At 43.9% G+C, this 16,908-nt stretch overlaps 1 protein-coding gene across 1 annotated transcript in view; it reads right to left on the bottom strand.

The window, feature by feature from the left end:
- LOC310873920 (transcriptional regulator ATRX-like) overlaps positions 1-16,908 on the bottom strand; it is a 55,444-nt gene that overhangs the window by 19,546 nt on the left and 18,990 nt on the right. The window contains 12 exon segments of the mRNA XM_083786517.1: positions 2,533-2,664; positions 2,666-2,728; positions 3,329-3,506; positions 4,584-4,692; positions 6,474-6,574; positions 8,654-8,801; positions 10,131-10,261; positions 10,909-11,003; positions 11,516-11,643; positions 13,228-13,345; positions 14,089-14,264; positions 16,755-16,892. Coding sequence (XP_083642643.1) covers positions 2,533-2,664; positions 2,666-2,728; positions 3,329-3,506; positions 4,584-4,692; positions 6,474-6,574; positions 8,654-8,801; positions 10,131-10,261; positions 10,909-11,003; positions 11,516-11,643; positions 13,228-13,345; positions 14,089-14,264; positions 16,755-16,892 — 1,517 coding nt within the window.

Here is a 16,908-nt window from a genome sequence, read left to right as displayed (position 1 = left end):
GTTTAACTCAAGAGTGAACACTCCTAAGAGCTAAATTAGCACAATTAATTCCACAGTGTAGATGTGGGGCCTAATGTGTGTAAAAAAACTGCGGGTGTCCTTGAAATAAAAAAATAAAAAAAGGTTGGGAACCACTGGCCTATAGACAACACAAGAGATAAATCAATGTGACCACATTAGTGCATTGCCTTCTGCCGAGTGCACATGCACATGCTCAAACACACACACACACACACACACACACACACACACACACACACACACACCCCGACACGACGACTGGAGGGTGTGTGTTGAGGCCATCGGGGCAGCGCTGGGATCCCATGTCTGGGGTTTGCGCAGTCCTCCTTTATCATTAGGGGGGGGGAAATGCGCCTGCTTCCTTTGTCTCCAATTAGTTTCTCTGAAGAGCAGGAGGGAGGGGCGGCGGGGGGATGTCTTTAAGAGAGGGGCTTTAAATAATGACCCTCCATCAGAGCAGGGGGAAAAAGAAAAACAACTTTAACTGAGGCTCTCTTTGAACATTTTCAGAGGCAGGAGTGGTGAGTCAGGCCAACAGATGGTCCCGGGGATGGGGGGGGGGGGGGCTGGGGTATGAGCGGACGACAGGGAACGGAGGGGCAAGACGGGACGGGAAGGACTGGGGGAGGGGGGGTACAAGGTGAGGGGACGGAAGGAAGGGGTGAGAAAGACGAGAGGGAGGTGTAGAAAGATGCCGGCCGCAGGCCATGTGGATATACACAGGACTTCCAAGCAGTGGGGGGGATTCTTCTTTTACTAGTGTGTTCCCCCCCCCCCCCCCGTGTACAGATTAAAGACATTGGGAAAGGCCGTAAAAATAACGTTTTTACAAAGAAATACATCGACTCTGCTTTGCTCATACGACCCTACGACGACAAACTAAGCCTGAGAGGACAGGGTGGGTGACAGGGGGGGGGGGGGGGGGGGAGCCCAAAGTAAGCTGTCTGCCATGGATAAAAACTCCTTCTCCTTCCTCGTGTGTGCACAGAGGATATTTGGCTCGACGTAATGGAGGGGTGTTCTGACTCATCTTCTCATTATTCCAGACGGCGAAAAATTCCTTCCGTAGTACAGCGCTTTGCCACATCACAGCTGAACGGGTCAGCTCCTCGAAAAAGCTCCCTCTCCCATCTTTTAATACCGTGTCACATAAATGTCACCGGGCTCGTTAAAGACCATGCACATCTGAATGGGCGGTGGCTCAAACCCGGCACATCTTTCCTCTCTCAAATCTCCAGCTGAGCTGCGCTCTGACAAGTCCATGTCACCGACGGTGGGTTGCGGTGCGAGGCTCGCGAGGCCTCCCGAAGTCAGCTGCTCAGACGCAGCGTTCCCCGATTAATGCGCATGAGGGAAGCAAAGATAAAAAGACCTTTTGGACGAGAAAACAGATTTCCTCCAAAAAGGTGCTTCGAAAAGTGCTTCTCGCCTGTCCGGTTTTGGGAGAAAAAGAAAATAAAAGAAAAAAGGAAAAACAAAAAAGCATGGAAGCCGAACTTACAGTGTTGCTTTTTATCCCATTCTTGTTTACAGACCTCAGCAGAGAAACCCAAGTCAAACCAAAACAAAGAGGGAAAGACCACTTAAGATCACCGGGATGAACTCTGGGACTGCAGAGTAGAGGAGGGAGTGGGAAGTACTCTTGAGAGAGAGGAAGGAAAAGAGGCAAAAGGACACAGCGAAGGAAGGGAGGAAAGTAAAAAAGAGAGTTCAGGTTGTGTTCTAACGTGAGCACTATTAGTAAATAGCCGTAAACAGAGGAATCCCGTGCAGCTGTGTGCGGTTGGACAGCCCCTCAAAGGGCCGTGTGTTCCCATTAAACCACAGGGGCCATGAGAGAGGGGCCCCCGACTAGTGACACAGCACCTGCACGCAGGAGAGAGAAGAGGAGATTGGAAGGACAGGCGAAAGAACACGAGGGAGCGATAGAAGCCAGGAGAGGCTGTGAAAAGGTGGAGGAGACCATGCTGCTTCGGAACAACAATGTTTATCGCTGGAGTTCAAAGGCACGGCGCAACGCTCCGCAAAAGCAGGTTCAGGGGGGGAAAGGAGATTGGACATTTAAAGTGGAATTCGGATGCAGTTTCTTGGTGAAGGAAATTGAAAACGGCAATTTTACGGCAGCGATCGTTTAAAACGGTATCAAGCTGCCTCTCTGGTACGGGTTCATTACGGTCTAGATTTCGTCGATGGGTTTGATCAATTAGCCTCATGTAATAATAGTTCTCAGTGATAAAAAAAAAAAAGTGGCATTTTGCCTTCGTATCATGCCAATGTAAAAGTGCTCGCATAGACACACAATACATATATTACAAACACACATACTGTATATCGTCACTGTCCGGTGGAATTGTTTTGTGTCCAAAAACAATTATTTTACACAAGCTCTTGTTAATACTTTTCATTGGTTCAATATTTATAAAACCACAGACACACTTGGCTTTCTGCCTGACAGCAACGATACGCACACACACACGCGCACCACACACACACGCACACACACACACACACCTTGGGCAGCACGGGTGTGGAAGTGGCCTTCTTGCTCTTTGTCGAAGGGTCGTCCAGCATGTCTGGTGTGAAGTTGTAGAGCTCGGCCAGTTCGCTCATGGTGAAGTGCCTCTCGATCTGCTGCTGGTCGACCCACGCGGAACGACAACGACTGCTTGGTCACCTGCCGGTCATAGATCTTCTCCTCCATGGTACCCTGCCAGAAAGACATGACATTTCAGGGATTTAGATGGGGGGGGGGGACCCACCTGAAGGGGGTACAGCGAGTTTACCCTCAAAAAGGGAATCACTGAATTAAAAGGGTCTATTCGTCCAGTGACACACGCTGAAGATTAACCCATTCTGACCCGAGATCAGAATTCTAAAAATCGTCTTCTACATCCTGACAGTTTTCTGAAAAAGCCATGTTTCTATGTCAGTGGTTCTTCGATTTAAAAAAAATAGCAGACCTACAAGCTTGTAGATCTGCTATTTTTCAATAGCTAACACCAAAAGGGGTCCACCGCCCAAAATGGGTTAAAATGGATGAAGGCTGACTGGCAGACAGTGTTTGGTTCACATTATAGTAGGACTATAACCCGTGTTGTGACTGGAGAACGGGAGGCATACTTTGGTTAGACATAGCATTGGTTAGACATGGGTTAAGGTTAGGTTTAGGTGTGCTGCCCCGTGGGAGGTTAGGGTGAGGGTTTGAGATAGGTTGTAGATGTAGGACTAATGACTGGTCTAACCAGGCCAATTAAGTGTTACGAAGCGCACCTGGTGTAGTAGTAGTAGTATAGTAGGGACTGCTCACCTGAGCCAGGAACCTGTAGACGAAGACGGTCTTGATTTGGCCGAAGCGGTAGACCCTGAAGATGCTCTGGATGTCGTAGGACGGGTTCCAGGAGGCGTCGAAGATAATGACCCTGTTGGACGCCACCAGGTTGATGCCCAGAGACCCGGCTCTGGTGGAGATGAGGAACAGACGACCCCTGAGGGGAGATTGGGAGGGAGGGAGAGGGGGGCCGGAAACTATAACATCTCTGCATCATTCGTGTGAGCATAGATGTCCTTCGCAGAATAGAGCGTCGCAGTCCCGCCCCCCTCGAGAGACCCGGCCGTTCATTTCCCTCATAGGCATTTCTTAAAGTATTTATTTAAAGACGGTTACGCCGCGGACAAAGCCAACTCGGATCGTGACAAATCATGACAATGAACACAATATTTTGGGCCGATCAAATCATTAGAAAGAAGAAAATAAAGGCAGGAGACAACACTATTTGTTTTGTTTTTCTTCTTATAAATTATAATTATAATTGCCGTTGTCCGCGGCGTAACCGTCTTTAAATAAATACTTTAAGTAATGCCTATGAGGGAAATGCATTGAGATTCATTTCCTGGGCGACTCGTCGTTCTGAAAGGGGGAGGGACTGCGACGCTCTATTGCCCCGACCAATCAACTTTAGCCCACCGACTGTAATATCCCACGATTTGATTGGCTTGAGCACCCCCCATAGCGATGATTTGATTGGCTGAGCACCCCCACATAGCGATGATTTGATTGGCCGAGCAATGTACGTATTGAAGATAAAAAGTGCGAGGACGCCAAAAGTGATTTACGGGATTGGAATTGGAAGATAAAAATCACACCTGTCGTGAAGTGAGGGGCGCTCCTATCGTCGTACATCATGTATGAGAAATATGCCTGTGATTGGTTAGCCGATTTGCTTGTTTACATATGACACACATTTCCCCTTCAATGTCAATGGCGTTTAATGTTTTGAGGTTTAATTTACGTCATATTTAGCGGAATTTTGACCTAATTTCTCTGTTCATTGTCAATGGCAAAACTTGAGACGTGTGGGGACAAAAGCTGTTTATAGAAGGGGGGGGGGGGGGGGGACACGCCAATTGCGATTGGCCGGAATTAGATGATGTATGCTGATAAGAGCACCTCTCACTTCACACGGGTGTGATTTTTAGCCGCATTGGAAATCAGTTGAGTTAAAAGAAAAGTCAAATAATACTCGATACATGTAGTCAGCCTCTGGTCGAGCGGTGCACGGTACCTGATGTTGGTCTCGTCATTGAATTCGTCTGCCCATTTCTTCCTGACGGGGGCGGCGGTGGAACCATCCAGGCGATAGTAGTCGATGTTCCTGAACCACTTGCCATCACCTGTCCACAAGAAAATAAACCAATTATATAGTTGTTCACCAACACTACCGTCAAATCACAACAAGAAACGCTTCACAGCACTCTTCCAAAAGTATTGTCCGTTTCTTTGGGGGGGTTAATTTCTCTGCTGTGGGTGAATACCAGTACCCCACCACACCCTGCCAGCCATCATAACTAACATTTCAGTATGTTTCCAATTACAGCACTGTGATCTTTTCATTACAAATTGCAAACCCTTAAGCAATTTTTTTTTTTTTTTTGCAGAATAAAAAAAGAAAAAGAAAAAAAGTCATGGTCTAATCATTTTCAAAATGAAAGCAAAAGCAGCTGGTGAATTTTAATTAGGAACATGACCTTACGCCAGAGGCTCTGTGTGTGTGTGTGTGTGTGTGTGTGCGCGCACGCGCACGACAGTGTGTAGCAGTATGCATGTTGCATGCGGGCCTGTCTTACGAGTGTGACACCTATGTCTACATATGAAAGTACTTGAGCGCTCTCTTTATACCCCACACATGGTTTAGTAAGTTCAAAGACGACGGTGTAAAACCGCAAGAATGAGCCTTAAGACACACACAAGTTCAACATCAGCTACAAGCTCCATCCACTCAGGGCTGGGATTATAATATTTAACACAGATTGGTGATTTTAGCAGCTTTTCACGTCATAATATGGGGTGGGGGGGGGGGGGGGTGGCCCCATACGCAGTGGTGGTAACTAATAGGTAACTACGTACATTTACTCAAGTACTGCAACTGTGTGCAATTAATTAATTGAGTACAATAATACCATTTTACCACTGGAATTATTTGACAGCTTATTAGATAGTTACATTGCAGATTGACATTAATACAAAACATACATTAACCACATTTGATACTTTGGCTGTTAAAAAAATGGCATAATCTACAAACTCATCAGATTTAGGGCTGTATTTTGCGTGTCTTAAATACCAGGTCTTATTCCCTAACTTGAGTAAACTAAAGACCTGGAGGCGTGATCAATGCCATTTGGCTATTCTGAGTGGCCAAAGAGCATTGATCACGCCTCCAGGTCTTTAGTTTAGTCAAGTTTGGGAATAAGACCTGGCACTTAAGACACGCAAAATACAGCCCTTAGGCTGTAGATAATCTATAAAAAAAAAAAGAAGATTTGAGTACTTGTACCCATTCTCGGGGCAGGAACCCCTTTTGGTGTTTCAACTAAGCATTATGTTATACTTTAGCTATTGAAAAATAGCAGATCTACAAGCTCACGAGTGGCGCGCTACAAGCTTGTAGGTCTGCTATTTTTGAAAGAAAATCGTAAAAATGCGGCAACAAACATTTGAATATATATTCTTTCAGAGCGAACGTTTTTTTTTTTTTTTTCAATGTCAGGCCTAAATGTATGTACTTTTACTCAAGTCAAATTTTACTTAACCCATTGTGGGACGGGAACCCCTTTTGGTGTTTTAAACATTATGTTGTAATTTAGCTATTGAAAAATAGCAGATCTACAAGCTCATAGGTCTACGAGCTTGTAGGGTTAGGGTCTGCTATTTTTGAAAAACCGTGAAAACTGGAGGATTTAGAAGATTTTTATTTTTAATTTCGAGGTCAGCCCTAAATGGGTCAAGTAATAAGTAAAGTGGAGAAAAAAAAATCTGAGGACTTCTTCCACCACTGCAGGCCCCCCATAAGGAACCCCACACAATGTCCTTATGGTTGGCAGATTTGCAGTTTTGGGGAGTCACTGGGAACCTTCCTGGGTTAATGAAGGCCATATTCCATACATCAGCCTACCTTTGTACGGAGACTCTTTGCCCTCCTCCTTAGCCCTGCCGGCCAGCTCCAGGAAGTCTTCAATCAGGTCCAGGGAGATCAGAGACTGGCTGAACACCAGCCTGAGGGTGTGGGAAGGGAGAGAAGAAAACACAACAGGGTCACTTGGTTATACAGGTCTGCCAGCTATTGATTCATCTTGAAGGGTGTTTTTTCTTTTATATATATATATATATATATATATATACACACACACACACATATATACATACACAGATTAATTTCAATTACAGAAACAATAACGCGACTAAAACAATTCACCACGGAATCTTCTTATTGGACGAATTTCAGGCGTACAGATCATATATTGGTGGCACGCAATGGGAGAAGAAGCCATTCAGAGCGCTCTGCTTGGCCCGTTGGACGGGACATTTATATATATATTTTTAAATCACTCATCCAAAAAAAAAAGCTTCTCAGGTCAAATATTGATATGAGATTAATTAATTAGAGAGAGAGAGATGGAGAGAGAGAGAGAGAGCGCGCTACTGTCGGGCAGAAACCAGCCATGTCCAAAATTTGAACTTTTCAGGGATGATTTGAGTCACTCCCCATCTCCCCCCCCACCATTTCTGTCAAACTACTGTACTATCAATAAAGGCATAAAAGCCAAAAAGTTAATCAGATAATCAATGATGGAAAAACACTGTCCTCTTTGGAGCTAGGTGGTTTGACCATCAAAAAGGAGTTTGTTTGTTTTAGTCCTAATGGCTTTTTTAATACTTTTCATTGGTTCATTATTTGTAAAAACCCACACTTGGTAAAGGGTGTTCAATAGCACCGATTTATTACAAATAAATAAAATGTTGAGAAAAAAATGGAGATGGCTGGTTTTTGTCCGACATGGACAAATTACACAAAATAAATAAATAAATACCATACAAATGTAAAAAATAATCTAAATGTTGCCCCAAAATAGATTTTATTCAAATCTTTATATATATATATTTTTTTCTTCTTTTTATATATATATATATTTGATGGCTTCACTTTTGCAGCCCTAGTCAGCTGTGCTGTTATCCAGTCACAGTCCAATCAATCCAAATGCATAATGCAACAGCGTCATGTTGGACACCGCACCATGTTATCGACTCGAGTTGATTGTGTGTTTATTTGAATAATGTTCTTCTCCTCCTCGTGCGATTAAAGGTTATAAAGTGGTGAACACGAGAGCTTCAGTGCAGATGTTAAGGGGCCTATAAAACGGGGCATGCCGAGGGAGAATGATGCCAGTCTTTATTTTTTATTTGTTATACTAAATTCCTCCAATTTTCCTTTATGATGTTAGTACTTATTGTCTCGATGCTAGCAGCACATGAGCAGGGATTTCAAGTCACTTCCACAAGGTTATAAAGCAGGCGTGTCAAACTGGTGAGCCCGGTTGGCCACATAACAGCTCGCAAAAAGGGGACCAATCCGGCACGCAAGATGATTGAGAAGAAGAAAAAAAACACCCACATAAGTGAGCGTGTTGTGTAAATAAATAGCATAATAATAGAATGGCAGTTATCCCGCCAACTTTTGCATGAACTACTTCATGAGACACAGTGTAAACACATGCATCACCGGAGATCATCATTGCTGTGGTTCAAAAACGCTGTCCAAGAAAAGTAAAGTTGACGTCAAAGGGTGGAATATTCAAAGATAATTGGGAAAGGTGGGTTTTCTGCGCCAAACTCGCGTGTCTCATATGGTCGCAACAAGGGGCCGATGGCCAGGAACACAAAGTCAAAACGACACTACGAGAGTCTACACTGAGAGACTCATCGGGATCCCACGGGAGACAGCTAGGCTATGCCGAGCTTGAAGCGGTGGTGAAAAATATGTGCGCACCAAAAGACACTCGTGATGATCGGGATGTTGGGGGAAAGATAGCCTTTCTTGGTAGGCTTTACAACATAAATGAATCTAGCGGCAGGCAGGTGACAAATGTAAATGTTTCCCAACTTTTTTTTTTTTTCAAAGACCCTCACTTTGCATTAGGCCACAAAGCTCCCTTTGATACTACTTTTAATACTTTTTGCATTATAGCGTTACATTTCAATGCTCATGAAGAATAAAACTAAATGTATTATTAACCATTAACTATTGCAGCCCTATCTTGCAGTCCATGTGTAAACAGTCATGTTGTTCACTCTTACACTTTGTCGTCGACCTCCTCTGCCATACGTAGGATCTCAAACAGCAACACCATCTTGCTAGAATGTTCCAGGATCTCGGCGTCTGCGTCTTTCACAAACTCCTTGTGCCAATCTGGACTGGGAGCGGAGTTCTCACTAGGTGCAGGTGCTGTTGGGGGGGGGGGCAATACAAAAATGCTTACCGGTATTTGGTAGTTTTACATAGATTCCCGTTCCTCATTTAAAAACACGCCCACAAACATTCACAAATTCTAATTTTTCCTTGAACTTCATGCTTTTTTCTGAGGCATATTCTATTGAAAACAAGCCCAAATTGATTAAATCAATTAATTACCAGCTGCATTATTATTATCTGTGGGTCTGCTGCTGACGTTATGCCACTTTTTAGCTGCTCCGCTGTTATGCTCAAATTAGTGACCCTAAAGAATTCTGAGGCAACATGGCTGGAGACGAGGCAGCCAATCAGAACTGCTCGACTAGCCATGCCGTGCAGACGATGGGATGTTATGGGTTGTTGCCAGTGGTGGCAACTGTCGTGACAGAAATAAGCTAAGCAGCCTCCAAAAACTAAACCAGGCAAGCAACTGTGAATGAATCCACGTTAGGCTGGAAATATGCAGGCTTGGCAACCAGCAGAAAGTGATCTCCAGTGTGTACTACCGGTCGGGACTCTGGCAAGCTAATATTGACCAGCTTGCAGCTGGTAAAAATGAATACTGTACAGAAAACCCCAAAAGAGATTCCTGTCGAGAGGGGTTAGAACACCAAAAGGGAGTGCCACTGGAGTGCCACTACCGACACAGTCCAGAAAACAAGCAGTGTGTGTGTGGATTCTGTGGAAACATTGAATGAATGCGTCCTTCCTTCAGGAAACGTTTAACCCATTTCGGGGTGGGAAACCCTCTTGGTGTATATAGCTTAATGTCATGCTTTAGCTATTGAAAAATAGCAGATCTACAAGCTCATAGCGGAAGCTTGTAGGTCTGCTATTTTTTAAAGGTCGTAAAAATGTCGTGCAAATCTTTGAATATACATTTCCGAATGAAAAGTTTTAACTAAAATATTGGCTTCTGGGGGGTCCCTCCCTGGAATTACATATTTTGAGATGGGGGGGGGGGGGGGGGGGCCCGTGGCCCAATAGACATAATTCTGGGGGTCCTCGACATGAAAAAGGTCGAGCACCACAGACATAGAAAAATGGGTTTTTCGGGAAAAAAATAGGATTTAGAAGCCTTTTTTTTAATCGACCTCAGTCCAAAATAGGTTAACCCATTCTATACGGGAACCCATTTTGGTGTTAGCATTATGATATGCTTTAGCTATTGAAAAATAGCAGATCTACAAGCTCATAGCGCGCCACCGAGTGGCGCGCTATGAGCTTGTAGGTCTGCTATTTTTTGAAAAATCGAAGAGTAACTGACATAGAAGACATTTTTAGAATCTTATCTCGGGTCAGAATGGGTTTTAAAGTACGTACCTTCCTCTACGGGCTCGGCCCGGTTGCGGCTGGACGGGTCTCCGCCCCGGGAGCTGGTGTTCCACTCCTTTATCACCTCCAGCTCCTCGCTGTCGTCGTCGCTGTCCTTCTTCTTCTTTCTCCCCTTCTTTCTAAGAATTTTGAAAAGTCAAAGTGGTTAGGCCTGTCTGTGGGTTTGATTTTTTTTTTGATTTTTGCAAAAATATATATGTTAATGACATTTTAGAAGCTTTAGAACACTTTCCTGGGGGACTTTGTGTGTGTAGTATGTGGTTTTAGATATTTTAGATTGCAGCAGTGAGCCCAGCTGTCTCTGATGTCATCGACACTGGGCTCACTTCCTTCCTGGACTACAATTCCCATAATTCTTTGGTGCACTGCTCCTCCTTGTGGATAGGGGGAAGGGCTGTCTTACTGAGACATGTAGTCCTAGATGTAGTCCAGGAAGGAAGTGAGCCCAGTGTCGATGACATCAGAGACACCGGGCTCACTGCTACAATCTAAAATATCTAAAACCACAAATTACACACATAAAGATCCCCAGGAAAGTGTTCTAAAGCAAAAAGTGGCCCTTTAACCTACAAAAACTATTAACAAGAGCCTGTGACTAACAATAACTGGCGTTGGATCCATCGGAACACATTTTATTTTATTTTTTTCCCCCTGAAAAGTAAATGTTTTGGCCAATGGCTGTACAAGTGTTGCACTTGACAGTGCCAATACGAAGGACAGTGTTTACGTGTGGGTGTGTGTGTGTTTGGGTGCCCGTATTCCGTACTTTTTTGACCTTTCGTCCTCAGAAGTCATACTCATGGAGGACTCCTCCGTCTCCGAGGCGATGAACTCGTCCATGCTGTCCTCGTCAAAGTACCCCTGAGAAAGAGCACAACAATGTGATGATGATGATGATGTCTGAGCTTTTAACCCATTCTGACCCGAGATCAGATTCTAAAAATGTCTGTTTGAAAAATGACAGGTTTCTGAAAAAGCTATGTTTCTATGTCAGTCGTTCTTCGATTTTTCGAAAAATAGCAGACCTACAAGCTTGTAGCGCGCCACTCGGTGGCACGCTAGGAGCTTGTAGATCTGCTATTTTTCAATAGCTAAAGCACAACACCAAAAGGGGTTTCCGCCCAAAATGGGTTTTAATACAACTAATCCATTATCAACAATTGATGGCATTGTGAGCTTGTAGATCTGCTATTTCCACTACTTTTTGAAAAACGTTTTGAAACTAAAAACATTCAACATGGAAAAGATCATGCAAAAATAACTGAGATCGGACGATTATGAAATAATAATGCGAGGATTACGTCTTCATCGTAGTAATCTAAAAAACAAAACCAATAAAATAAAATAAACATGAACGAAGAGCAACACGTCACCTTGTTTTCTTTGCTGATGTAGTCCAGCTGACAGCACCAGGGATGAGTCCAGATTCTGCTCAGTATCTGGAAGTCCTGGAACAGTTTGGTCCCCGCGCCCCTTTTCCCTGGTCCCTCCTGCCCCACACCTGAAGAGAACAGAGAGAGGGGGGGGGAAGACCCAAGTAGAGATGGAGAGTTGGAGAAGGAGAAAGGGTGTTTGACGTATGTCAAATGGAACCAAATTAACCAGTACACACCTGTAAGGGTCCATTTGGAAGTTGGAACCCCCATGGGAATCGTTAAAGGGAACCATTAAGGAATTGGGACTGTTAAGAGGTAATCGTTAACCCCCCTTTATGGCCACCCTAATTAAACACAATCAGGGTTAAGGAACCGGAATGAATCATTAAAATACTCAAAAAAGGACCCTAATAATTAGTACCGACGCCAAAAGCCCAGAAACAATCCGTTTTCCATTTATTCCTCACTACGTAACAAGAAATAACCAGTCGCCCATCAAAGTCTATTTTTGAACTCTTTGAAAAGGTCTGGATGTTTAACCGACCAGCTTTGACGTGTTGCCTCCCATTTGCCAAACACACCACTGCAACCAGCTGTATTTACTGGCTCCAGTTGAAGTCCAAAATATCACCACATTTCACTCTGTGCCCTCTCTTTTATCACCCTGTCGGGCAATGATTGCCATCTCTCATAAAAATAAAAAATAAAATAGACCCCCCCCCCCCCGAACCTCAAATGACGTCAAAGTGTAGGCTCTACAGCGCCGAACCGACTTTTATTCGGCTCTAAAATAGGAGTATGAATCGGCCCTTACTCTGCTACCACCCCACAGCTCAATGGCAGGTCAATGGCATGTTCAAAATGGCCACTCTCAAAGACCTGCGAGTCCTGTCGGAAAGGTGGTGCGTTTTCGGCTAAGCATAACCTAGCTATACTGTCGGATAGAAAAACAGGCGCATGGACAAAAAGAGTCATGGTACTACTAGACACCTTGGAAAAGATGACCCGGTCAGGCCAAGTGCTTGAGGTGTCTCAACGCCTGAGGGCTCTATAGCTCTACCCGGCTGTTCCCACTGTCCGGTGTAAAAACTACCACAACACACACCTTTTTCTCCCCCTCTTAGTTATGCTTACACATTCCCCCTCCCTCCCCCTCCATTAGATACAGACGTGGGAAAACTGGGTTTAGTCCCCCCCCCCTCCAACCTGTGGCATGCTGCCAGCTGCCACACACAACCACTCAATGACTTAACAATGCACCACCAACTAGTCAGAGAAATGAGAGACCTCCTGAAATCACGCTCATGCTAATGACATACACAGTCCAAGAAGAAACTTGACCTGGTACAACTTAGCGGTGTACATTTACAAGGCCTGCTGCCGGAGGGGGGGGGGGGGGGGGTAGATATACATTTATCTTTGTATATATATATAGTCAAAAGTATTCTATACGTGTTCCGAGCTGGCAGATCTGCTATTTTGGGCAAAATGTAACAAATCTTCTCGTTGCGGTACAAAATCTTTTCAGGTGAAGGTCCATCAATTATCAATTTGGGGGCCCTTGACATGCAAATGTTTGAGAACAGCTAAAGTACCGTTTACACAGGATGACCATGGAGGTCTCTCTGGGTGCGGGACGGACAGTAAGGGGTCTTACACAGGACCATGGGGGTCTCCCTGGGGGGGACAGTGGGGGGGGGGGGTCTTACCTGTGAAGTGGTCCAGGTAGTATCGGTAGAGTTTACACTGGATTGGGGTGATCCTCACAGACAGCACGTACTCGTGTTTGGGAGGCAGGAACTTTGTCAGCGCAGTGTAATCTTTCCTCTGTGGGAACAAAACCAAAAAGAAAAAAACACGGTGAGCCCCAATCCCTAGTTTGGTGAGCCCCAGACCACCAATTACCCGATGTTTTGACAAAAAGTGCAATACTCTCGAACCAATTTTGTAAGATATATTTTATTTAATTAAGTATTAAACTTCAATGACCGAAAAGAACATTTGACTTTAACCACTTAAACCGCAGCATCAATATTCTGGCAAAATCACAGAAAATAGCAGATCGACAAGCTCACAACACGGTTCCTTTTGAGCTTGTCAATCGGCTATTTTCAGAAGATGTAAGCCAGGTATTTGGAGTGAAAACAGAAGTATAGAACCCTGAGGGAGTCCACCCAACAACATATGTTCAAGTACAATGCAAACAAATGTAAAAATACACAAACTCAACTTTACTATATTCAGTCCCATTTAAAGTTTAAACGTTCTTCTTTTTTTTTAACCCATTCTGGACGGGAACCCGTTTTGGTGTTTTAACTAAGCATTATTTAGCCATTGAAAAATAGCAGATCTACAAGCAGATCTACGAGCTTGAATGTCAACAATTCTTTGAAAAATCGTGAAAATGTGGCACAAATCTTTGAATATATACTTTAAATTATCTCGACGTCAGGCCTAAATGGGTTATGAAACAAAAAATAATTTCAACTCTTTAACGTCTTCACCTGTAATGACGTGCCCCAAAACAGGGGGCATACATAATCAGCCATAATTCACTGCACCCGCGTTACCTGGACACAGCCGTTCAGCATCTCGAACAGGATGTGGGCTCTCTTCTTCATGACGCGGACGTCTTGCGCGGTCGAATCGGCACACTGGCCATTCTGGATGGGGTTGATGAAACGATTCCTGAACTCCTTCACGGAACCCAGCAGGTTCTCCTTGATGAAGTTCACCATGCAGTGGTCTGAACAGGGGCAGAGGGGGGGAGGGAGGGACAGAATTACTTGCCGATAACAGTCGCTTGCCGGACAGAAACGCTGTCGGGGAAAATGGAACCTGTGTTCCAATGGATCCAATGTATCCATTTAGACACAAGCTGTTGTTAGCACTTTTCATCGGTTCAATATTTATTTAAAAAAAACACACACACACACACAAAGATTTCAGAAATTCTCAAAGATAGCTAAACCAACTGTTGGGCCTTTCTGTGTGGAGTTTGCATGTTCTCCCCGTGTCCCCTAGGGTAGGTACCCTCACAAAAAACATGCAGAAATCCTGGTCACTAAACTGCCTCCCCCTGGCCAGCCGGGGCACCTGATGGAGGGGAAAGGAACTGGTTGGAATAACATGTTCCTTCCACGCGCTACGTCCAACCAGGGAAACTCGCCCCTGTCAGGTGTAAAGGAGCAACTTGGACACTCAGGCATGAGTTCAAGTCTGTTGCTCTCCCCTTGTCCCCCATATATGGGGACTAGGTTGGTGGAGGGTGCGTAGAGCCCAGGATCACATTAGATGATTGACACAGGGGTGAAAAATGGGTTACAAAATCGTGGGATAAAAACATATATTTAAAAAAAACTGTTGCGACGTGAGCTTGTAGATTTTGAAATGTCTACAATTACTAAAACCAATCCATCAATAATTCACAAAAAATATAAAACCATGTCCATAATAGGGCTGACCCAAAAAAATCGATTAATCGACGTTCAATCGATACGCACGGGAATCTATTTTTTAATTTTGAATTGAATAGTCATTAAAAGAAAAGCGGACGCTTTTGGTCCGCGAGACGGCCCCATTTGGTCCGCGAGCCATGCTTGCGCCTCGCAGCACCTCGCAACGCCTCCTCTTTCCCCGTGTTAAAAACAAGGAAGCGCACCACAGCTCAGTGGACATTAAATATAGGCTACCATGTTTTATAAGTCATATAAAAACATTAATTACACCCAAATGAAAATATAAACTTCACAGATTATAGATCACATGGAATTATAACAATCTGTTGAGTATTGCCTGAATAATGCCACTATAAAATCTCAACTTTTATCAACGCCAATTCAAAGATCTGCAATCTCATGCGCTGCGTTGTGCATATTGGCTGAGTATAATGGCACGAATGAAACTAGGCCTATAGATTTATTTTGGCGATGCGGAGAATTGATTTTACCGTTGCCAGCGATATATATATATATTTTTGTCTGAAGACTGACCTGTTCCATCACTGTGAACTCCCATGCAGCAGAGCAGCTCCTACAGACCCAGACCAAAACACCTTTTCTCTTTGGCATTTAATTGCACCTGATCGTATTATTGTAATTATGTAGCCTATTTTCCTGTGTTTCTTCTTTTAATTATGTTTTTTTTTGTGCGCCGATGGTGATGCTCCACTTGTTTCAGCCTGTAGGCCTACAGCACTTTGGTCAGCTTTTATTGTTTTAAATGTGCTATATAAATAAAGTTTGATTTAGGCCTATATTGGAGCAGGTGCTGGCAAATAACTAATAACTGTAATGCCATGCAGTGAAGTTGCGCAAATGTCAACTCAATTAGCAAGCGGAGCTGCTCTCATGCGCTCTGCACTGTCTGCAGCACAATGACTGCAGATCTCTTCTTAAAGTTTACTTATTATGGTTTACTTTCAACCATAAACCATAATATGATTTACAAACCTTGGATTATAATTCTTCATCGACCAACAGCGCATGCAGCATGACTATGAGGTAATTTAACTATGTGGGATTTCTCCATCGGCATCGCATAAAAATGGGAGTGGCATTATTCAGGCAATACTCAACAGATTGTTATAATTCCAAGTGATCTATAATCTGTAAAGTTTATATATTTTTTCCCATACGTACACTCAGTCACATTAACTTTATGATCAATCAAATTAACCGTGGTTGATTTTATTTCTGACAAGTGTCAGGCTTGAAGAGTTCATTCATGTTACCGTTCGTTTACAATTGACAGAGGAGTTTGGATTATATATATTTTTATTTGATGGAGGTAATGCCTGTTTCAGGCGCTGTTTAATTGTTAAATAAAAGACCAATCCAATATGCGCTCCTCTCTATCTTCTGCAGCTATATCGCTGTTTTATTGTAAGCCTATAGTTCATTGGTCAGCCCTAAAGGCTTATCGTTTAAAATAAATGATACCAATCCAAGCATGCCTTTCTCTCCGCTATAGCGTTGTTTAAACCAAAGAGTCACTGCTCGCCCATCGCGCGCACCCTCCCTCCCCCCCCCCCCCCCCCGTTGGGTTTCGAAGCGTCGAAGATCGAAACAAATTTATATCGAAGCGTCGATCATCAAAAACGTAATCGAAGGTCCATAAACATGAAGTTAGTTTGGTCACTTCTTAAACATGATATATGAAATTCATGAAAACTTAAACCAACGACATATGAAATGTGGTGTTTTTTTTTTGTGGTTTGCAGCATTTTAAGACTCACACTCAATCAGGTTGTTCTGCAGAGGCGTTCCAGTCAGGATGATTCTCCTCCGGGTCTTGATGGAGTTCATGGCCTTGGAAACCGCAGACGCCTCGTTCTTCAGGATGTGGCCCTCGTCACAGATCACAAAGTCGGGACCTGGGGACGACCCGGA

The sequence above is a fragment of the Protomyctophum parallelum genome (genome assembly GCF_964188405.1).
Source record: "Protomyctophum parallelum genome assembly, chromosome: 16".
Classification (NCBI taxonomy): domain Eukaryota; kingdom Metazoa; phylum Chordata; class Actinopteri; order Myctophiformes; family Myctophidae; genus Protomyctophum; species Protomyctophum parallelum.
This window is presented reverse-complemented; position numbering and strand designations above follow the sequence as displayed.